Source organism: Euprymna scolopes, chromosome 14, assembly GCF_053919585.1.
Source record: "Euprymna scolopes isolate OS-2025 chromosome 14, ASM5391958v1, whole genome shotgun sequence".
Taxonomy (NCBI): Eukaryota; Metazoa; Mollusca; class Cephalopoda; order Sepiida; family Sepiolidae; genus Euprymna; species Euprymna scolopes.
The window spans coordinates 21,610,805-21,635,888 of record NC_136495.1 but is presented as its reverse complement, the minus strand read 5'-3'; the positions used below and the strand labels follow the sequence as shown (position 1 = coordinate 21,635,888).

At 33.4% G+C, this 25,084-nt stretch overlaps 1 protein-coding gene across 1 annotated transcript in view; it reads right to left on the bottom strand.

Annotated features, from left to right (window-relative positions):
- The window catches only part of LOC145292900 (uncharacterized), a 44,084-nt gene that overhangs the window by 10,133 nt on the left and 8,867 nt on the right, over positions 1 to 25,084 (bottom strand). Inside the window, exon 3 of the mRNA XM_080139035.1 lies at positions 10,506 to 10,632. Coding sequence (XP_079995161.1) covers positions 10,506 to 10,632 — 127 coding nt within the window. The remainder of the gene's footprint in view (positions 1 to 10,505; positions 10,633 to 25,084) is intronic.

Sequence of the window (25,084 nt, the reverse complement as noted above, 5' to 3'; positions counted from 1 at the left end):
GAATTGACAGCAAATTCTTCGATTAAGCAGGACTTTTCTTGTTAATTATTACGACATCCGGTCTTCTTGCTTGGCTGGGTTTATCCGTTTGTATGCCCATTAGGATTTTGTGATTCTCGTTTTTAATTACTGTTGCTGGCTTATGCTTGCATTGGTTATTATTATTGTTATTATTATTATCATTATTATTATTATTATTATTATTATTATTATTATTATTATTATTTTATCAGGTTGTCCCAAAAGTTCGTAAACACTTGCGAAAATTGAATTGTTATGCAATTTCTAATTTTTTAATGTTTTTTTTTTGCGTTTATATTGTTATATTGTTATATTGTTATATTGTTATAGTGTTATATTGTTATAGTGTTATAGTGTTATATTGTTATAGTGTTATATTGTTATAGTGTTATATTGTTATAGTGTTATAGTGTTATATTGCTATATTGTTATATTGTTATAGTGTTATAGTGTTATATTGTTATAGTGTTATATTGCTATATTGTTATATTGTTATATTGTTATATTGTGATATTGTTATAGTGTTATAGTGTTATATTGTGATATTGTTATATTGTTATAGTGTTATAGTGTTATAGTGTTATATTGCTATATTGTGATATTGTTATAGTGTTATATTGTTATAGTGTTATAGTGTTATAGTGTTATATTGTTATATTGTTATAGTGTTATATTCTTATATTGTTATATTGTTATAGTGTTATATTGTTATATTGTTATAGTGTTATATTGTTATACTGTTATAGTGATCTTCATCCAGCTGGCAATTGACAAAATTATGTTGCGATATTTTATTAGTTGTTATTAAAAGCTTTCTACTCAATAGTTTCTTTACTAGAACTGTTACACTTTGGAACTCCCTTCTGGGATTCTGCTTCCCCAACTGTACTGACATGCAGAAGTTCAAGTGTAATGTGAACAGACATTTTGCTGCTCATCTCCCTACATAGTATCCCCGCAACGTAGTCCCCTACATCAAATTGGCACTGTGCCTTGTTTGGAATTTTAAAAAAATATGCGGCGATCTCAAAATGGTACAAGCGTTTCGATTCTGGCATTATGAATCCTGAAGAGAAGCCTCGTTCGGGTCGACCGTTAAAGTTAGATGATGGAGATTTGCAAACCGAGTTGGACATTGCGCCTTCATCGAGCACTCAAGAATTGGCTGATGAGCTTGAAGTCGGCAAATCGACAATTCACTGACATTGAAGCAACTTTATTTTGTTCACAAAATAGCTACGCCAATATCTGCACGAACTCACCGAAGCAAAGACAACACACGAGTTGAAATTTGCGGTCAATTGCTCAGCAATCTATTGGACGAGCGTTTTGGGGAGCGCAGTGAAACATCGGACGAGAAATGTGTCTATCTGGTTCAGCACTATCGGAAAAAGTGATGGGGTCAGAAGGGGCAAGCAACACCGTCGATTCCAAAATAAGATCGAGGACTGCAGATTCGACTAGTTCGATAAAGTTGGGAAAGCGTGTCAAAAATTCTTTGATTCGAAGCCGGCTAAATGGTACTTTGACCAGACCTTAAAGCTTGCATATCGATTGCAGAAAGTCTTGGAAAATGGTGGTCTTTATTTTGAGGACTAATTTATATATATATATATATATATATATATATATATATATATATATATATATATATATATATATATATGAACAAACAGTTAATAAAATATGTTAAAAAACACTTTGAAATGAGTTAAAAACATATTTAATCTGAAAAGGAGACACTAGATAAATGGATAGTCCTTAATCCGCGGAGTTTCGAAGAAATACTTTCCTTCTCATCAGAGGGTAGGAATTAGCAAAATGCGGGATCGGATTTTGCATGCAGAAGTATTTGATGAAACAACAAGTAAGTTAAAGATCTTACTTGAAAACAAAAAAAGTGAAGCAGAGGGAATATAGTGAAGAAAAAGGTGATTACACATGAATGGATAGTCTGGTGAAAGATAAAAAATCCAGTGACGGTAAAATCCAAATGTAAAACTTCAAGAATTATATATTATTATTAGGGCTGTGACAATATTCTCTTTCAAATATGCTCTATATTCTTTTTATATGCCGGGAATATTCTTTAAGAATATGCTTTTTTTTTTTTTTTACACGGGAATATTCTTTTAAAAAGAATATGCTTTTTTTGCATAGGAATATTCTTTTTAAAAAGAATATGCTGCTTTGAGACAGAATATTCTCTTTGGCTACCGTATATTTATTTTTATAAATCGCATATTTTCACTGTACTTCAAGCGAATATATTTATGCTATGTACCTTAGATTTACGTTTGCAACAATATTAACCCTTTTGATTCCAATGGGCCGATATATCGGCCATGGGAATTTAAAGTAAAAGAAGACCTACAGATATTTCGGCCTTACTATAGTATTTTAATAGAACGGGTATAGTTGAGTAGTTGGTAATTTTGCAATGTTGAGGTCGAAAGGGTTAATTATTTGTTTTTTTATGAATTCTATTGATGATTTTGTAAAAGCTTCAGTTAATGCCGAAAACGCAAGAAAATATATAGAAAAAACGTTTATTTTTATGCTATAAATACTTCTAACAATTAAACACTATCAAGCTTAAACAAATATTTTATTCATTGCATTTTACAATTAAATGCGTTTTTAAGTTCTCAAAATTGAAACTTCTGCGGTTGTCTGCTAAAACGGTCTTATACTGGGAAAAAACTCGTTCCACGTCGCATGAGACTACTGGGGCATATTTCAAGCTGGCCATTTCTTCGGCACTTAAAACTTTTAAATGATCTATGTCATCCAAATTTCCTCCATTTTCAAAAGCCTTCCCACTAATAAGTGCATCGAGACGTTTTAAAGTAGCAAAACCTTTGTTCTTTGAAATGATATTCTTCAGCTTTTTACGAAATTGGGAGTCATCCATCTCCTCAAGTGTCATTTCGACCTCTCTAATTAATTCAATAGAGTTTGAAAGACTCAGCCCTTTAATCTCCAACTTTGCAATATTTTTTGTTAAAATGGAAAAACTGTTGGCGATAAAGCCGAGAGTAAATGGCAGTGATTCCTCATCCAACAGTTTTTTGGACTCCAATATACTTTGGGCCTCTGTTGAATCTAGAGACATTATGACAGGAGTAATTTCGGGCAAATGTTTGGCGTAATAATGCGCTGCATCTAACCACGTACCCCATCTTGTTACAATGGGACTCGGTGGAAGGGGCACTCCTGGGGCTAGTTCCCTGAACTTTTCGATCCGATTGGGTGCTTTTAAAAATATACTTTTTACAGTTGAAATCAGTTTATTTACTTTTGGGTGCGCCTACCTGACTAATTCCGCAACCCTGTGCAAGCCATGGGCCAAACAAGTAACGTGCACTATTTTCGGGTATAAAACCTGAAAAGCATTCATAGCTTTGGACATATATGCAGCTGCATCAGTGGTTACAAGGAGTACATCATTATAAAGGACTTACTGCGGCCACAAAAACTGCAACGAATCATTAAAAAAAAAGCAGCAATTGTAGAATGATTAACTTTTGGCAGACATGCAATATTTCCCAAATAGCACTTGCTGCGTTCCTCTTCTACCCCAAGAATGCCAAACACAAAGCAAGCAATAAAATGCTGCTCTGCATCAGTGGTTTCATCAATCGAGACCCACAGTTTCATTCCAGCAGCTGAGTGACTTCACTTTTGCTTCGTACACTTCACTAACGTAATATTTTCTTAGTGTAGTCTGATTTGGAATATTTCTATGTGTGTACCTATGAAGAAAGTCTTTGAACACACTATTGCTCAGTTTATGAAACGGAATATCCGCTGCAATCAACGCTTTGCATAAGTCAGCGTTGAACAAATTATTCGTACTGGCTCCTAAATCAGTTGCTGCAGTAGGAACTTCGCCTAACGTTGCCGTGTAGGTCTTTTTTGCCAGACGTGCGTTGGTTTTTAAATGCTGCTTTATTAGAGATTTTTTTACAACTTTTTATCTGTAAAAATAAAAATCAATTATTTAATGGTAATATATACATTTAAAGGAAGGGAGGAAAAAGTTATTTGAAGCCGATTAACATTTATTAATTAACGCAAAAAGTAGATAAAATAAATTGTAAATTTCAACGTTCAATCAAAGTTTAATACAGCTAGATTTACCGTTATAGAATTTCAAAAACAAAACTACTATAACAACGCCAATCTATTAGTCAACTATATTGCAAATTTTATGTATTAAAGTTTGTTCCTACCTGGATATTGCAGTATTTGCAGGTTAAGCAATTGCCAGTTAACTGGTAATCTTCAAATTCATCAGCATATCTTGCCATCCGTTCAGCAGGAGTGCTAATTATTTTCAGCATTTTTTGTTTAGTTTTTTTAGATCTTGTAAATTCGTCCTGGGTACTAACACGCTTTGAGTATCTACAAGGACGAGATGTCTGTACATATTTATATATATGCCTATAATATCACTCTTTTTCAACAGACCAAATTTTAGACCCTTTTTATGTAAATTCACATCTGTTAGGGTTATACCACGTTTAATTCATCTAAAAAATGAATAAATTAAAAACTCTTATCCAAATACTTTCTTTCAGCATATTTTTGGCAAAACAAAACTTATTCCATAAATATTTTGCATATTCTTTTTTAAAAAGCATATTCTTTTTTTTAAGGAATATGCTTTTTATCAAAAGAATATTCTCTAACCTAATATATGTAAAGAATTGTTTTTTATTAAAGAATATTCTTGACATTGCCCTACTCATTAATGTATATACTGTTTATATACTGTGAACAATTCAACACTCTATGGAACTTAAATATTTTATTTATTGCGTTTTATAATTAAATTAGTCTTTAAATTATCAAAATTTAAGCTTCTTTGGTTGTCCACTAAAATAGCCTTATAATGAAAAAAAACCTCGTTCCAATCGTAGGAGATTACTGGACCATATTTAAACCTGGCTATCTTTTCGATACAAATTGTCGTTACAATCCTTTGGACACTACGGGGCCGATATATCGGCCCTGGAGACCTAGGGCAAAAAGGATACGCGGATATTTCGTCCCTAATATAATCCTCTAATAGAATGGCTCTCATTAGGAACCAAAGGTTATTGTAAATTCACAACTACGAAGGTTTTACCATGTTTAATTTAATTTATATAAAAAAGAAAACTTCGTAAAATTAAGACTCGTATGCAAATAATTATTTCAACATATTTTCGGCACAACTTATTCCATAAATATTTTGCATATTCTTTTTTTTAAGAGAATAGGCTTTTTGTTAAAGGAATATTCTCGAACGAAATATATGCAAAGAATATTCTTTTGTAAAAGAATATGCTTGTCACAGCCCTAATTATTATATATTATTATATTATAAGCTCTATTTCCTATTTGGTTTCATCGAGCTTTTACATCTGGCTGAGATAATTTTATAAATATTAATTCTTTAATATTTATAATATACTTTAATTATACCGTCTTGAATCATTTTGGTAAATTTAATTGTAATTTTTATTTTTATATATATATATATATATATATATATATATATATATATATATATATATATATATATATACATACATATATATATATATATAAAGAGAGAGAAAGATATAAAGAAACATTACGTCGCGAGGGTATTAACCCCCTACTAACGGAGTTTCTTTCTTTTTTTTCATTTTTTTTTCTTTTGCTGCATGAACCATGTGTACATATGAAAATTGCTTTTTGTTCTCTGGATATTAGGTCGAAACCTAATAGGTGAGTAATTCAAATATGTAGTAAAGATATAATTATACATGCTTGTTGTAAACTAACGCAATGTTGACCTTGAGAAAATAATATAAGAAATACGAACAATAATTTCTTTGGAAAATAGCAAATTGCTGTTTGGTTCTTATGTACATCCTTAGTGCTGATAAATGTCCTACTGATATAAGAATAATAAAAAAACATAAATGCAGAGAATTACTTGTAAAAATATCAGTAATGGCTGAAACAATTGTATGCTTGTATAGTAAATAAACTGAAACCGTTTTAGATGAGCATAAAAGTGCGTGTCAGTTTCCTGTGAAGCTATATATTCTAAAAGTATTTATAGCTCTAGTATTACACTATCGAGCTATCTAAATGAAAGTGTCATTAATATTCATATTTGATTACAAAATTGGAAAATTTAGTTCAATCTTTAGAGAGATATAGATATATATTCTCTTTTAATTCGATTTGATTTTTTGTGATCTACTTTAAAATGATGTATTTAGGAAAAATATTAGTATTAATTATGGCGGCGATGCAGGAAAGTCAAAAGTGATCCATTTTCTAATGAACCTCTATGTTTATACATAGAATAATTGAATAATTTGTGATTCATTTGTTCTTTTTGGACTTCTCTTCGGATGAGGTACACTGTTGCGTGTTAGCAATCTCGAACCATCGCCGATTATTATTATTATTATTATTATTATTATTATTATTATTATTATTATTAATTATTATTGTTGTTGTTATTATTATTATTATTATTATTATTGTTGTTGTTATTATTATTATTATTAATTATTAATTATTATTGTTGTTATTATTATTATTATTATTATTAATTATTAATTATTATTGTTGTTATTATTATTATTATTATTAATTATTAATTATTATTGTTGTTATTATTATTATTATTAATTATTAATTATTATAGTTGTTGTTGTTATTATTAATATTATTAATTATAAATTATTATTGTTGTTATTATTATTATTAATTATAAATTATTATTGTTGTTGCTATTATTATTATTAATTATTTATTATTATTATTATTATTATTATTATTATTATTATTATTATTATTATTATTATTATTATTATTATTATTATTATTCTCGAGTAGACTGAATTACAGGATGAAACAATAAATTTATCGCCCTAAAAAAGACATGATTCCATTTCCCTTTGATGTAAACCAGTTTTCTTTTTATTTTTATTTTTATTTTCATTTTTATTTTTTTGTTGCAGACCATCTATTAGTTAACAAGTTGTGAACAAATCCCAACAGTGATAGGAGTCTTCTATCATGTCTGAAAATGACACAATATTCAGCAAGCGACATTGAACAACTCCTGCTCTCTACCAATCCAAGTTGTGACAACAGGACCATTGCCAGCACCCTCAAAATGTATAGCTGGATTGCCACGAATAACAGGGACGTGCTCAGGGTGATGTAAACAAAGGTTCCGGCAACGGTTATGGTCTTTGATGTGGTTTTAAATGAGGGCCATATCATGCCACTTCACATCTTCGAAGTCGGCTTGAAAGTCAACACCAAAGTGTACCTCGATGTGCTTAAGAATATGGTGATCTCCTGGTGCAATAACGTGGCAGTAGGACTCAGCGCCGGCCCACAAGTCCTAAGAGACCCGGGATTGGTTTCAGAAAAAGTGCTACGACTTTGTAACCTTCTCTCACTGCCGCCCTCTCAGCACCCGACCTGAAACCGATGAACTAATTCGTTTGGTCATACGTCGAGAATATCACCAACATGACCTCCCACAATACGAAAGCCATCCTGCTCGCCGTCATCCGCCTTGTGGGAAAGACATGCTCCCAGTTCCGGACCCATGTCGAGGCGGTGACTGAGGCTAAAGCGGTTAAATTGAATAGAATAGATACATAATCAAGATACCTAAATTGATTTTTTCAATAAAAGTTTTCAAATAAAGCTGTGGTGTTGTTTTCTTTAGGGCGAGAAATTTATCGTTCTACCCTGTAGATTTGCTTTAAAGAGAAAAAATGAAATCAAGGACAAATATTGTTAAATGGCGATTTAGGGATTTAACTTGACTAGATTCTATAAACAATAACAAGAAGAAATTTTAGATAAATAATAACAAATATGTTTTCAGAAAAAGGAATGTGGCGTTAGTAGTATTAATACCTAGATACGTGATACAGATGTTAGTTGATAGGATCCTTTATGGAACGTGCAAATGACGTAATCACAAAGGGATAGTTTTTTTTTATATACACACGGACGTTAGTTAGAAAAGTTGAAAGGGGTCGTAGAGGTCAGTCGAAGAAGACCGAATGGGGAGAAGATACTGCGGAAGTCGTTGAAATCAAGATCCAAAATGTGACACGGTGTGTGAATAAATGTTGTATGAAATATAACTTTGTGTGGTGTCATCTTTCAAAGAAACGGGTATGTTAATTCGCCCCGGTTGTTACTGTCATGCTAAATGTTTCTTTGGCACTTAAATGTCCACGGACACTGTCTGTAATATAAACTGTTGTTATTATATGAACTCCTCTTCTTTTTACCCAAAGAACATTTGTCTAACTCTTCATCCATGGAACATTGTTTCCTCTCGTCATTTGAAGTCGCTCATGTACAAGTATTTGTTATCCCCACAAATTAATATGACGATATATGCCCACGTCATTGTTTCAGTCAAACAAAACACTGTTCATCGATAATTTGATATTCTGCTACCCAACAACACTAATTGCAAATCCAAGATATATAACTCTGTAATTTGTTTGTCTGAGTGAAGATGAAACGGGGTGTAACGAACGGTCACTAGAATGTAATTTTCTACTTTATATATATATATGTATATATATATAAATATATTATTATTATTGTTATTATTATTATCATTATTATTATTATTATTATTATTATTATTATTATTATTATTATACGCGTGTACGTAGATTACTGTTTTTTTTTTAAATAATAATAATAAATAATAATAAATAAAAATAATAATAAATAAATAAATAATAAATACGTCTAAATAAAAAGAGGGCGACTTTCTAAGAAAACACCGGATCTCTAAGGTGGTGATAACCTTAATATCGTTTAAACAATCAACAACAAAACTATATATATATATATATATATATATATATATATATATATATATATATATATATATGAAATAAAAATATATATGAAATGAAAATTAATAAAAATTAAGTTTACAAGCCAAAAGCTTCTGCAAACTAAAAGCGAATATAAATATTATGGCATGAGAGTCTCCTCAGGAAAATTAGATCATACGGTATCACTGGTAGAATACTTAACATAATTAAATCCTTCTTAGATAAAAGAAAAATCCAGGTTGTCCTCGACGGTCGTACATCTAAACAATATAATATAAATGCGGGAGTGCGTCAGGGGTCTATCCTTGGACCTCTATTGTTCCTAATATTCATTAATGACCTCCCCGAAAAAATTGCCTCTGAGATGGGTATATATGCTGATGACACCACACTCTATAACAGGCATAACAGAAAAACAAATGAACACATATCTAAAGAAATAGCAAAAACACTAGAGGATGACCTCCAATCTGTAGTGGAATGGGGACAAAAATGGATGGTCACATTCAATGCTGCCAAGACTAAACTAGTTTCCTTCAATAATTACAAGAAACCTTCTCTGCCACCAATAACAATGCCAGTGACTCTTTATCTGAGAGTACACCTTTCAAACTGCTTGGCCTAACGTTCACAGGAAACATGAGTTGGAACGATTACATTGAAAGCATTGCCAGGGCCGCTGCGAAGAAGGTAGGTTCTCTCTACCATGCTAGAAAACTACTAACACCCGAAAGTATACTGTAACTCTATAAGGCCACCATTCGCCCATGTATGGAGTATTACTGTCACATTTGGGCTGGTGCATCTGCTACTAACCTCTCGCTCCTAGAAAGGTTCAAAAGAGAGTCGCCAATCTGATAGACCCTGAACTGGCATCTAAGCTTCAGCCTCTGTCCCATCGACGAAACGTTGCATCCCTCTGCCTGTTCTACAAATATTTTAATGGTGAATGCTCTGGCGAACTGCAGACACTTGTGCCCCCAAGACGTAGACACCCTCGACAAACCCGACAGGCAGCTAAATCCCACCCCACACAATAGAGATCCCTAGATGTAAAATATATTTCTACTCCAGTAGTTTCTTCCCCAGAACCGTTAGACTCTGGAATTCCATTCCAGGTCCCTGCTTCTCTAACTGTACTGACATGCAGGAGTTCAAGTGTAACATGAACCGACATTTTGCTGCCCAAATCCCAACATAGTGCGCCAGTAGTTGTTGCCCCTGATAGTAGCCTCCTCAACCAAAGTCGCAATGTGCCTTGTTTGGGGTGAAAATGTAATAAAAAAAATTAGCTTGTCATAAGAGACGCAATTAAGGACTATGAATTATAATTTATAAAAAAAATTTGTTCGACAGGATACTCAAAAAGAATTAAAATGTTCTTAATCCCTGGAATTTCAAAGAATGCGATCTTTTCATCGGGGGAAAGAAATTATTAAATGATGATTCTGCGTAGAGTTTGAGAAAATTATATCTCTAAATTATGTCATAATTTTTTTAATAAACGACATATTTCTATAATAAAAGTATGTTTCTATGATTTAATATAATTTAAAGTTCGCCGCCTTAAAAAAAGAAGGGTAAAAATATTCTCATACAAACCAGTAATGACAAACTAGTGAAACTTGCGTATCTTTGTCAGCCACAAGAGCTTGATGAAAAGTATCTTTTCCCATCGGTCTTCCATTGTGATATAATTTCCTCTCGCAGGGCCCATTTTCATCTGTGCCTAAAATTAACAGAAAAAATCTGATTAAATATTTAGAAAAGGAACGAGTGTAACGTCGCATGGCACAAAATAATATATATATATATATATATATATATATATATATATATATATATATTATACTTTGCGTCATGAGACGTTACACTTGTTCCTATATATATATATATATATATATATATATATATATATATAGAGAGAGAGAGAGAGAGAGAGAGAGAGAGAGAGAGAGAGAGAGTAAAACACCGAGATACGGCATTAAAAATTAGTAACGAAATACAGTTTGATATTTTATACAGATGTATATAATCAAATAACATTATAAATAATACCATAAGACAGAGCAAATACCATAACCAGGAGCCGGAAAAACATCGTATTCCGAAGGGCCACCGTACACAAGAGGGAATGACTTTCGAAAATATCGGCGAAAAAAGCAACCCCTCCCTGTAGAAATGTGCCCAGTTGAGGGTGAAGAAATTAATGTTTTTAGCTCATTTTTCGGTATTTGTCCGTCGTTTTTAGCTCATTTTTCGGTATTTGTCCGTCGAAGGTTTTAGGCAGACATGCAAACATACATACATACATTTATATATTGGTAGCTCAAATTTTCGACTTAAACCGATTAAAAAGCTTGCTCTATTTCTGAATACCCTTCCTATAAAATTTCAAATCTTTAGACCAGAAATTGTCTGAGTAATTAAGTAGAGACCGCAGAGGTCAATTTTTTTTTTTAACTTTAAAGACCCCTTAACATTTATTGTTTTGGGCTCAAATCCAGTTATAAAGTTAGATCCATGTCCAATGAATCTATATCTAAAATTTCAACTGTTTAACCAAAAATTGACGGAGGAGTTTGGTAGAGTTCTCAAAGGTTAAATCGTTGAACTTTGTACCCCTTAACAGCCAAATTTCTGGCCGACAACCGATTACAAAGATTTTCTCAAATCTCACTACCCTGTATGTCAAATTTCGAGTCTGTAGACTGAAAATTGACAGAGTTATTGTGTAGGGAAATATACACAGACAGACACACACACACACACTTTATATATATATATATATATATATATATATATATATATATATATATTGCAGAATGTGTAGTAATACTGAGGACGGGTGATACACAAACACACGTGGCCATGGATAATTTTTATGCACGTAAAAATATTTTTGAAAAAAAAGTATCTGAATAAAATAATGAATAAACTAGCGGGATCTGTGGAAATTCCACAGGAGACTCATTCATACGTAATATATTGATGTTGACATTTTGTAGATGTTTAGTGTAAATGGAGACGCTCTGATATTATTGCAGCTCTTTTGTTAAAAATGCAAAATAATTTATATGACAGAGACGCCCGGCGTAGCCCGGTCCTAAACTACGCTTAAATATGATATTTTAATTCTTGCATATCCATATGACTTGGGCGCATCGGCTTGAATCGAAACCGAAACCAAAACTTATTATATATATATATATATATATATATATATATATATATATATATATATATATATATATATATATATATTGAGTTCCTTCAGCTAGACTCGAAACTGAAACCAAAACTTATGAAGAATTATGAGTTAAATCATTTATTACAAGAAATGGAAGTCTATAACAATTAAACGACAGTCACATGCACACACAAAATAAATAACACAAACCTATTAATATATTAATATTAACAAACCTATCCTATTAATATAGATAAATAAATAATATGTTCCGTCAATGAAAACTACTTATATCGCTAATAAATAAAAATAACAGATCTCTTTATATATTAAATTGAATAAGACCATTTATTATTATTTTTTATAAGCTGCGACTATCTAAATATAGCTTTTTCCAGATCAAGAGTTTATATAAGTGCAAGAGAGTTATACGCCCAGTCTGTAAAATCCAAAGTAGCTGATCAGCGGCTTGGTTCCCACCAGTTTTGGCAAATAACAAATAGGATCCTGAACAGAAGTGTGCGTTCTATCACAACCATTATCAACGGACCAGAGGTCATCTCGTCAGCGTCAGACAAGGCCAAACTATTTGCAAATAACTTTGCAGCTAATTTTACCTTATGCGAAGAAGGCCATCAACTCCCCATATTTCCTCCTATAACACAGAACACGCTAGGTAACATACAAATATCTGTGCATGTGGTCGCCAAGCTAATCAAGAACCTTGATTCCAGTAAAGCAACTGGCCCTGACGACATCCCAATTATAGCGTTAAAAAAGCTTACACCAGAACTTGCTCCCATACTTACGAAACTTTTTAAGCGTTGCCTTAAGGAGAAGTGCTTTCCGACTCCCTGGAAACCTCATCAGTATGCCCTGTATTTAAGAATTCGGGTGATAAGTCGTCATCTCCCTCTCAGTACAGACCAATAAGTCTCCTGTGTGTTATGAGTAAGTTGCTGGAATCCATATTAAATAGAGAAATAGTCAACCACCTCAGCAGAAATAACCTTCTTAGTGACACATAATATGGTTTCCGTTCTGCAAGATCTACCGCAGATGTGCTAATGGTTATATCTCACAGGATTAGTGAATCTCTTGACAAAGGCTTCCTTTCTAGGGCAATTGCTCTTGACATATCAAAGGCCTTCGACAAGGTATGGCATAAGGGCCTACTTCACAAGATTTCCAGCTACGGTATAACTGGAAATGTTTTCCCAATCATTAAATCATTTCTCTCCGATAGGCTCATAAGAGTAGTGGTCGATGGACAAAAAGAGAGGCCTGCAGTATTAATGCTGGAGTCCCTCAAGGGTCAATCCTGGGCCCAACTCTCTTCCTGATCTACATCAATGATCTCCCTAAACACATACTTAAATCATTCGTTGACATCTATGCTGATGACACGACCATCTACGGCAACACATCAAATGCTGTAAATGACAAAGGTATCTCTTATTCTCTCTCCTCTGATCTCGAGCGCGTGGTTCAGTGGGGGAAGACGTGGCTGATTACCTTTAATGCATCTAAAACCAAACTCCTATCTTTACATTATGAACGCTCTGATCCCCATCTGGCATCAATTGAAATGGATGGCTCTCGTCTAGGAGAAGCCCCATGTTTTGACAAGCTTCTGTGTTTGTCTTTTACTCCTGATCTGAAATAGAACACGTGCATCAAGTCTGTTGCCAAGGTCGCTGGAAAGATGGTGGGATCCTTCTACCGCTCTAAAAGATATCTCACTATTATATAAAAGCCAAGTACGTCCAAGGATGGAATACTGCTGCCATATCTGGGCAGGAGCTGCTAAAAACAGCCTATCCTGCCTTGACAGAGTACAAAATAGACTTCGTGGCTTAGTGGGGGATGCCCTTTTCTCTACCCTGCAACTCTCTCCCACAGAAGAGACGTTGCGAGCCTATCCTTGTTTTATCGTTATTTCCATGGCATGTGTTCGTCTGAACTCCAATCTCTGGTCCCCCATCGCCAATCCTTCACGAAAGGCACCCGTCTAGCTGAATCCACTGTGAAAAATTTCCCCCACTCTTTATCTGTGCCTAAATCAAAACGTAGATTCCATGAACAAAGCTTCTTTCTTAGAACTGCACGCCCGTGGATCTCTGTTCCGTCTGCCTGCTTCCCACCTGACTACAACTTGGATGTCTTCAAGTCCAACGTTAAAAAATTCCTAATGAACCGCCCTCTTAAGTAAACACTTCATTAAATCTCCACACCAACGTACTGTACATGCAATAACCCTTATCCCTGAGTGGCTTCCGGGCCTTGATAAGTGGTGACCACCGTGTAACAAAAAGAGGTTGTGTTTACTATAACCTTTTTACGCAAATATTTCGCAAGTATAAATCATGTAGAATATCTGCATTAATATAATGTCACGTAATTGTTAACTACAGATGATCACACCATAAAAAAACGAAAAAAAACTAATAGGGAATTAATTAAAATGAATGTTTAAAAGAATATGCAAATTAGCTAGATCTTTTACAGATGAATGCAATTCCACGACCCATATATAACAAAGTTTTATTTTCTCTTTCAATAAATAGAAAAAGGTTTTTTTTTAATATGAATACAATACACAAAAACTAACTACACAAATTTATAGGAGTATAGATATTTTTCCTTCTTTTTTTTCTATGGAGGTGAGTGGAACTCCGTTGAAATTAAAAATGTCCGACAATATATAAACCAAATCTGGGCAATGTGTTTGTTGTGCTTGTTGGCACGTGTGTGTATATATATATATATATATATATATATATATATATATATATATATATATATATATATATATGTGTGTGTGTGTGTGTGTGTGTGTGTGTGTGTGTGTGTGAAAAGCCTGATTAAAGCTACAGCCTAAAAGACAAGGAACGAAAATATATTTTTGTAAGATAGGATATTTCAACTAAAATAACATCAAACAACCCGATAAAAGCAATGATGCTTCTTAGTCGACATCTGCAGAACGTATTTCATATATATATAATTATTTCCGCAGTCAAACAAAGTCGCAGCTCACAAAGGCTATGATAAATCGGAAGTCCAAGACTCGAGTTTCGCCCTTATTTGGGCTCATCAGTTAGACACATCCGAACTCTGGATTCGAAACCCGTGCAAACCTGCGAGGCGAATACGCTGCCATTTGAGCAATCCCGCCACACATGAGAAAGTCTATTAACTAACACAGGTCAAGCAATCTGAGATGAAATCCGACTATGGAATGAACATAGTTCGTCTCGAACAAGAGGTGTGGCCATCCAACCAACAAGAAAATCGATATCTCACAATAGGAATTTTACACTGTGTGTGTGGGGGGGTGAAGATGGTGTGTCTTCTACTCCTATCATAGATGCTATGAGGTGAACTAACACTCACAAAATTCCTAGACTTGTTCTTGTCACAAGATGTAAACATTTCTCTATTCAAACATATGTCACCACATATAGAAAAACTTGACTTACACTTACTGGACATTTTCTATCTCAACGGGAAGTTCGCTCCAAAGAGTATAATACTAATGGCTTCAATTACTTTATATATATATATATATATATATATATATACTAGCAGGACCCGTTAATCGGCGTTGCTCGGTGTTAGTATGGCCCGCCACCCCCGTGCAAAGTAATTAAAATACTTCTGTTGTCGTAGTAGTAGTAGTAGTAGTAGTAGTAGTAGTAGTAGTAGTAGTAGTAGTAGTAGTCCAACCAGCAACCTGCTGATGTTTAGAACGGCTTTCAAAATGAACACTACCAACCTCCCCATGTTAATAAGTGGGAGAGTGGTTGGTCATTTTATGTATTTTTGAAGCCAGTACCAAAAGGGAAAATATGATGGAAAAAAAATGAAATCTGCTTCATTCGAAACCTTAACCCTGATCTAATAATTATTTTTTAAAAAACAAACATTTTTACCTGGTCAAAATGATAAGACCACTGATAATTTATCTAACAAAAGGCGATTATAAATTACTAAAACGAGTCTCAGTATTTAGTATAGCCTCCATTATTACGAATTACTTCAAAAATTCTCTTCGGCATGCTTGCGACTAAGTTTTTTTCAGTTGCGAAGGAATTTTATCCCATGTACTGAAAATTGAATCATAAAGTTTGTTTATCCAATCATAGTGGGTTCCATCCTTGAACACTTCTTTTTCCATCCATCCCCAAAGATTTTCAATGGGATTGAGGTCCGGAGAACATGCTGGATGATCTAACAATTCTATATTATTTGAAGAAAAGTATTCTCATGCTTGTCGAGAAGTGTGTATCGCAACGTTGTTTTGCTGGAAAATCCAATTTCTTCTATACAGGCGTGGACATTCAGTCCTGATAGAAGCATTTTCAAGTATTGAAATGTACTTCAATGATGTTTGCCGGCCTTTCACTACTTGCAACTTTAGGGTCCCAGCTGACGAAAAAGCACCCCAGATCATTAAAGACCCTCCTCCATTATGCCGAGTTGAAAAAGTCTCTTTGGGCAAATTTTGATCATGCCAATAGTGTTGAAATCCATCTAGACCATCTAGACTAAACTTTTTCTCAAGAAACTTCTCTTCATCCCAAGTCTGGTATTTGGCAGCATATTTAAGTCGGTTAGTTTTGTGCTTTTCAAGAAGACGTGATTTCTGCAGTCGCTTTAAATGATTGAAACCCTTCATTTTCAAATGCCTTCTGATGGTTTTAGGACTACATTCTGCTGCTGTTTGGCTTTTCAATCGACTTGAGCTCATACTGGAGTTTTTTTTTTTTTTAAACTTCTTCTGATACGGCGATCCAGTGATGGGGTTACTTTTTTTGGTCGATCTGGACTTTTTTTGTGCCCATATTGATCTGGATTTCTTAAAAAATTTGTGATGACCGTTTGCTACGATTCACTCCGTTTGCAATGGATCTTGTGGAGAGTCCACCCCTATTAAGCTCAAAGATCCTTCCTCTCTCAAACTCTGATAATGGTTTCCTTTTTGCCATTTATAATTTAGTAAGATGTTTTTTATCCACTAACAAGTTGCTTTTCGTATTCATTTTTCAAAACTAGCCGATTTTATTAAAGTGGTCTTATCATTTTGACCAGTTGAAAATGTGTGTTCTTTAAAAAATAATTATTAGATCAGGGTTAAGGTTTCGAATGAAGCAGATTTCATTTTTTCCCCATCATATTTTCCCTTTTGGCAATGGTTTCAACTATTTGTTTGATTAAAAATTCGACATTATGCGTAAACGCTTACTTTCTTAAGTGGTCTTATGATTTTGACCAGAACTGTATATATATATATATATATAATCTTCCAAGTTCTAAATATTAAGTTTTCTAAGTTGTTCATTTATTACTTTTCAAAAGGTATCCATTACAATATTGTTTCCTATTGCGACTAACAAGTCTGTTAAATTATGTTATTGCTGCATAGTTAGTCACGTACTTATCAGATGTTTACCTTAAACAAGGCCGATAGCTATTAGTGGCGTGCTCTCGTGTAACGAATGAATGCGTGAATGTAGGATTGACATGAAATTCTTCAAGATAAATTAAAATGACCGAAAAATGGGCTGAAATGACTTAAACAAATAGAAAGTAAATGACTTATAATTACTTTAATGAACTTAAGGATGAATTGAATGACCTTAAGAATGACTTGAATACTTAAACAAATAACAGATTTGATGTACGTTGCTTTTAGTAACATAGAAAGCTTTTCGTATTCATTTTTTCAAAACTAGCCGATTTTATTAAAGTGGTCTTATTTTGACCAGTTGAAAATGTGTGTTCTTTAAAAAATAATTATTAGATCAGGGTTAAGGTTTCGAATGAAGCAGATTTCATTTTTTTCGTCATATTTTCCCTTTTGGTAATGGTTTCAACCATTTGTTTGATTAAAAATCTGACATTATGCGTAAACGCTTACTTTCTTAAGTGGTCTTATTTGCTTTCTTGGTATGTTGCTCGCTGGTCGGTGAAACCTGCAAGTTCGTGCTAACATGCCCTGTCGTTTATGCTGGAATGAAAGTGGTCTGTAAGGCTATGTAGTAAACGAAATATTATAATTAAGAAATGAAGAAAAAAAAATTGTTGTGTCTTACGTTCTAACTAAATAAATACATAAACAAATAGAAATGTGTAGAAAGAACGGGGACAGGAGTGAGTATAAGAAGAAGCAGTTTCACGTAGCTGTATAGTGTCTCAGGTGTCCGTGGATGAATAAATATTATAGCATTATTTATGATTTCATTTAATATATGGAAAGTCCAGAAATGCAAAGTTAATGTAGCGAATATCAAAAAATAATAAATAAATAAATATATATATATATATATATATATATATATATATATATATATATATATATATATATATATATATATATATATATATATACGTAACTTGTTGGGCACTATGAAAGTCAGTTTACTATGTTGTCCGCTTGAAATGGTATGGATAGGGTTCAGTCTTCGTACTCATCGCTGTTGGAACTAACCTTATCGGTTGAATTGTTTAAATCTTCGTTAAATGTGACTCGTGTCCGTAGGTTCCAATTGAAGAACAAGTTATCTACACACACACAAGATGAAACGCATGCGGATAATATTTAAATATTTATGATTTATTGCCTACTTCCGGTTAGGCTCTTTTATGGAAATGATATAAGGCGTCTAATCTAAGCTTAATGCAAGTTCCTATCTACGTGATTTTTTAATTCTGTGAAAGATGGTTTCCTTTTTTTGTCCGCTTGAAATGGCATAAAGCAACTAATTTTCATGCGCGAGAAACGAGATTGCTTAAGTGAGTAACTAATTTGCATAAGTGAGCAGCTTACTCGAATTCGTGAATAACTAACTTCCATACGTGACAATCTTATTTTCATGCGTGAGCAAATAACTTGAAAAAGTTAGCAACTAATTTGCATACATCAGCAACTAATTTGCATACATCAGCAACTAATTTGCAAAAATCATCAACTAATTTTCATGCGTCAGCAGCTAATTTGCATATGTAAACAACTAACTTGCATGAGTGAGCAACTAATTTGCATACGATGTAGAATCATTTCTCCCTGCAAATTACCCATATAACTTAACACTAAGTGAAACTAACCTACACTATTCCATCCCCTCCAACCACTTTTACATGTCTGTTACCTTCCCCCTTTACCGTAAAAATTCAGACAGACATATACACGGGCTTGGAGACTATATTCGATACACCTTCACCTTGATTAGAGAACACAAACTAGAATCAGACGTCCTTGCAACATGGTATTAGTTATATTTTCTCTACAGTGTTCTTTCGGGCCAAGACTGTACTGTAATTAACCAAGTCTCTGACACAGCACTCTTCCAAGATACTAGTGCCCAAGTATATGTATTTGGTGACTTTAATGCCCATCACAGCAATTGGTTTGGTTTCTCAAGTTACACAAACACAGTTGGTAGCAAAGCACATTTTTATTTTCTATATCGCATTTCCTGCCACGGATTGTCACGTTCATGATCTGCCTCCCTGATTGTAATGATCAACAAGCTTCACTTCTAGACCTATTTCTTACCAGTTTCCGAGGATTTTATGACGAACGCCTATAGCCTACTCAGGAACGATGATCACCTTGTGATATTTGTAAACAACACCCTAAATTCTCAGCCCCAACTTAAAGAGCCTTTGCTCAAAACGACAAAGTACTTTAAGAAGACTAACTGGGAAGCCATCAGGGATCACATCAAAAATTCCCCATGAAGTAGTATCTTTGCTTTTCCTGTGGAACAGTGTGCAAATGATGCTACTAAATGTTTCAAAGCAACAATTGAAGCACATGTTCCCACACAGAAGTTTTATAGCAAATACCACTCTCCCCAGTTGTGCAGCTACTATTGCTCAAGAGCAGCATGCATTCCTCAAATTTCATGCCATAAAGAAGTTTGAAGTAGTTGTCAGAGTTAAATATCCGCAACCAAAATAGGCTTACCGAAATCACCAAAAACGCATTGAGTCGCAGAAATTAGGAACTCGCGATTCCTGGAAAATTTATAATAGTGTAGTAAATAATGGGCAATCAACAGTTCCTCCACTATCCAACAACTATGACTCGGATTCCAGAGGAAATACTGACTGCCATCGATAACAAGTTACTAGAAAACAACTGGTTTGAGTAGACCAAGTTTGTTAAATGGACCGGGAAGGCCCGGGAAGTTCTGGAAATTTAGAGATACTTCTCACCGGTTATTATTGGTTAGAAATCACTTGTAGCGACTTGATTTCAATATTCTTATACTGCAGTTCATTTTATTCTGTCTTTGGTCAATGAAGGATAAATCCAAAATGATTCATTTTTGAGGAAGGAGGAAATGCTTGGTTTTTCACATTAAAACTCTACCTTTTGTCTAATTCTGCCTTTGTGGAGGTAAGTAAATCGGGATAACAACTCAAATGATAAGTTAGTGAATAAAAAATAATAATGGAAGTCATCAATTGGATCCACAATATCAGAATGGATGGAACATATATTGACAAACTAAAGAGAACTAATAGTACTAGGTAAAGCCGATATATGAAAAATAATATCATAATTTGACTCTTCTCCCTTAGAAGGTAGGAGCAACAACTTCGCTGGTACCACAGAAAATAATTGCAATTTGTCTTAGAGAATGGTAAGCCGAATAATGATAGCACCATCCCGACCTCCACTGAAAAGCAAGAATGTGTTGATACATGGCTGATACGAGAACTCCAAACGAGTTACAATAAAAATAGTGTGGAGTGGATTGGAGTCTTGCTGTCACTCAAGTTTTAGAAGGAAAACATTTTTTTATCGGTTAGAAATCTTTCCTAAAGGCTGGTGTAAGAACTTTAAGTGAATAATAGAAGAAGAAGAAGAAGAAGAAGAAGAAGAAGAAATCAGGCGCATTAGAAGAAGAATTATAAAAAATATTACTACTATTATTAAGAACAAGAAAGTAAAAAGAAGAAAATGAAAAAAGAGGAAGAGGAAGAACGTGTTATCTAGAAATAATGGATGCCACCTGGAGGAGGAAGAGGAAGAAGAAGAAGAAGAAGAAGAAGAAGAAGAAGAAGAAGAAGAAGAAGAAGAAGAAGCCGGTATAATATGGACCTTCGCCAACAAGCAGCCTTCAAACTAATTACAATGAACTAACAAATGTGTTCTCGGCATACAACGCCATGTGGCATACCTGTTGCTTTGCAATTATTAATGATTTTTTTGGACGCTAACTGCAAAAGAAAAAAGAACTGTATCACATAAGATATTGCTTCTCTCTCTCTCTCTCTCTCTCTCTCTCTCTCTCTCTCTCTCTCTCTCTCTCTCTCTCTCTCTCTCTGGTAATGTGGTGTGAATATTTATTTGGGAGATGCTGACTAAGAAGACGAGGCGCTCCGACGTTCGTTTTCTAACTCACGTTCTTTTCTTGCTGATGTCAGATCCTTATAAGTACTTCGCATCATAGTGCACGTATTTTTAGAACACGCTCAGATTATTTGTAGGCATCCGGGCATTATTGTAATTAACTTTCGATTTAGACATTTGCCAAAATAAATAAGTAAATAAATAGTTGTATTCAAGTTTTCTCAATTAGAGAAAGAACATTCCCGAAGGGAAATTTCAGGTTTTCAAGCATGAATTGGTACAACTGATCGTCAAAAGACGATCCTTAGCTTCTTCTTTTTTAAAAGTATTTAGAAATTTTTAAAGTAGGACAGGCCCTGGAGTAAATGTGGTATTATGGTGATTGATAATGCTAGTTAAGAATAGGTTAGACATTTTCTAAATATAATTATCATAATCATCATCATCATAATTATCATCGTCATATCATCATCATCATCAACATCATCAACATCATAATTATCATCATCATAATTATCATCATCATATTATCATCATCAACATCATCATCATAATTATCATCATCATAATTATCATAACAAAGGATGACCAACAACACCCATTTTCCCACACATTTGAATGGCCATGTGCATTTGTTCAAATGTTCAAATGTACTTTTAAATTATTATTTGTGCAAATAAATATTTCAAAGTGTAGTATATGTTCTTGTAACGTTGCCGTTATAAACAAACAAAGGAAATAAATAAATAAAAATCTGGGTCGGCATCTTTCCTCTTTTAACAATAACATTTGCAACTGTTTCACTCCTGTCTCAACACCACTTAAAACGTCTCTCGCTACCACATGCCTATTTTAGCCTGGTGCATTTCTCTTTCCTCCGGAGCCGGTCCATTCTGGTCTTCGGTTTTACAAGTCCATTTTCTTTGACGTCGACTTTGTTTCTCTTCTAGCACGTGGTGAATTTTTCTCTCTCCATCCCCCCTTTTCTGCTCGCACACACTTCCAAATTTGCATATGCCTTTTTCTCGGCTGCTGCTGCTAATCTATTCGCAAGCCAGCCATCCTTCGCTGCTGCTGATCTTTTCCCACGCGCTCATACGAACTGTGTTAAAGCTTGATGCTACAATTTTTCTGTTCTGTCTTCCTTCGATGAAAAAATTATATAATTTGCATTTTTGTCCCAATCCAGAGTGACCAATTTTGACGAACTGGATTTTTCTCACATTAAAAACCGTCCTTGTACCCAACTCTGGCCTCGTGAGCAGTAAATAAAGATAGTCAGACTAAAAGCAGTTGAAATATAAAGATTTATGTAAACTATAATATACGGCATGATCACGTTGACACACCGATTCTCGCCAGATCAACGAAGTTAAGCAACGTTGAGCTTCGCCAGTACCAGATGAGTGACCATTTGGGAAGACGAGGCGCTGTATGTACCGCGAGGTTAAATACCAGGTCAAATAATTTCTGACGAGGACGCATCACAGACCGTCTGAAACGCGCGTAAACGATTTCAATGACTTAAAAACATTATTACAATGATCCAAACATAATTCTCAATGAAAAACCAAGACACGGAATAATAAAATAATGTTAAAAAATACACATTGTTGGTGACTACTCCCTTATTTAAATATATATATATATATATATATATATATATATATATATATATATGACTATTTCATTTAATCACATAAATATACGAAGATATAATTTCATGCGTAAATTTTCAGTATTTACTTCAACAGTGCTCAATACATAGGTAGAGCTAGGTAGTAAGTTATAAAAATATATATGGCAATCAAGCTACACAGAATATTCTGCGTTTCATTCTCGTAATCCTGACAAATTTTCACGAGAATGAAACGCGGAACATTCTGCGTAGCTTAATTGTTATTTTCTTTTTACCTGTACAAATGTATATATATATATATATATATATATATATATATATATATATATATATATATATATATATATATATATATATATATATATATGCATTGGATTATTTGCACCGGACTATTTTCACATCTAACGCCTTACCAAAAAAATAAGAAAGAAAAACATTCAGGATTTTAAAAATATATGTGTGTTCGCTCAAATTTCTTTGGATAAAATTATTTTGCTCAAATTTTCTGGTGGCAAATTTGTCGGAAAGACCTTTATAACATTGTTTTAAAAATGCAAAGGTTTTCTAAAACATGAAAAAATGATTTATTAACAAGAATTTTTAATGCGCATTTTGAATAAATTATCAGTGAGTTACGAAAAATAATAACCATATCCGCTTTTTACAGATTTTGTTACAACGCAAATTTTTACATGAAAACTGGCTTAAAAAATGTATGTTGATTTTTTTTTTTTAATAATTTTAGTATATTTCAACTTTAGTGTTTTTATGATAAAAAACTTTGCGATAAGTAAAGCTCTAATTATCTGAAAATTGAACGAAGTTAAATTGACACCATTTAATAAACTCTTTCGAAAGAAGCCGGGGGATTATATTACTTTTATACTGTGACTGTGTTCTTAAGAGGGACTCTTTTGCTATTAGAATCAGAATTGGAATCGGTAATTGCATCGGAATCAGAATAAATATTGAAATCGCACCATCACTAATATATATATATATATATATATATATATATATATATATATATATATATATATATATATATATATATATATATATATATATTTGAAAATTCATAACGTCATAAGCTACCATTCATCCTTTAGGGTATCATCTACTTTCAAGACACCACACACGCGCACACACACACGAGCACACACACACGCGCACGCGCGTGTGTGTGTGCGTGGAGAGAGAAAAAGTGCGAGAGAGAGAGAGAGAGAGAGAGAGAGCTATGTATATACTAGTAGGACATGTGCCGTGGCGTTGCTCGGGTAAATATAAACAAAAATGCTTTAATTATAAAAAAATAAATATTTATTTGTTTCTTTTGTGTTGTTTTTATTTTGTTTTTCTTTACATATATATTGGAAATACGCAAATCACTGATAAAGGGTTCCTTTTCTATTTTATTCTTTTTGTTTAAATTAAGTAAAATGTATGAACTTAAGGATTTGATGAGAAAGAAAGATCAAAAAATTTCAGAGTCGATTTCTACTTGAGAATCGATGCCGGTCGAAAGACACAAGTTGAGTCTTAATATATTTTAATGGTGATTTGACTTGTAGATGAGGTTTTATTTTGGATTTGTTTACGAAAATTTTCCAATCTGTGTCGTGTAGATTAGTATTCGTGTCGACTTTTTCCATGTTAGTATTTAAGGTTATTTCATTACACAGCATTATATTAAACATATATCCCAAACATATTTATCACCAGAGCGAATAATGTATGGAAGTAAAACGAAGTACAATCAACACATTTACAATTAATACCATAAAGACCAACCACTACATTCCAAATTCAATCTAACATGGTTAATATAACGTACACCTATCCCTTATTCTACTGTGCGCAATCTTGTTGCTTCAGTAGTTCTTAAACGAATATTCATCCAATGGAAGATCAGATTTTTAGACAGACGTGTTGAGCTCGCTCAATCATAACGTGTCAGTTCAACAAACTGGTCAAGGTTTTAG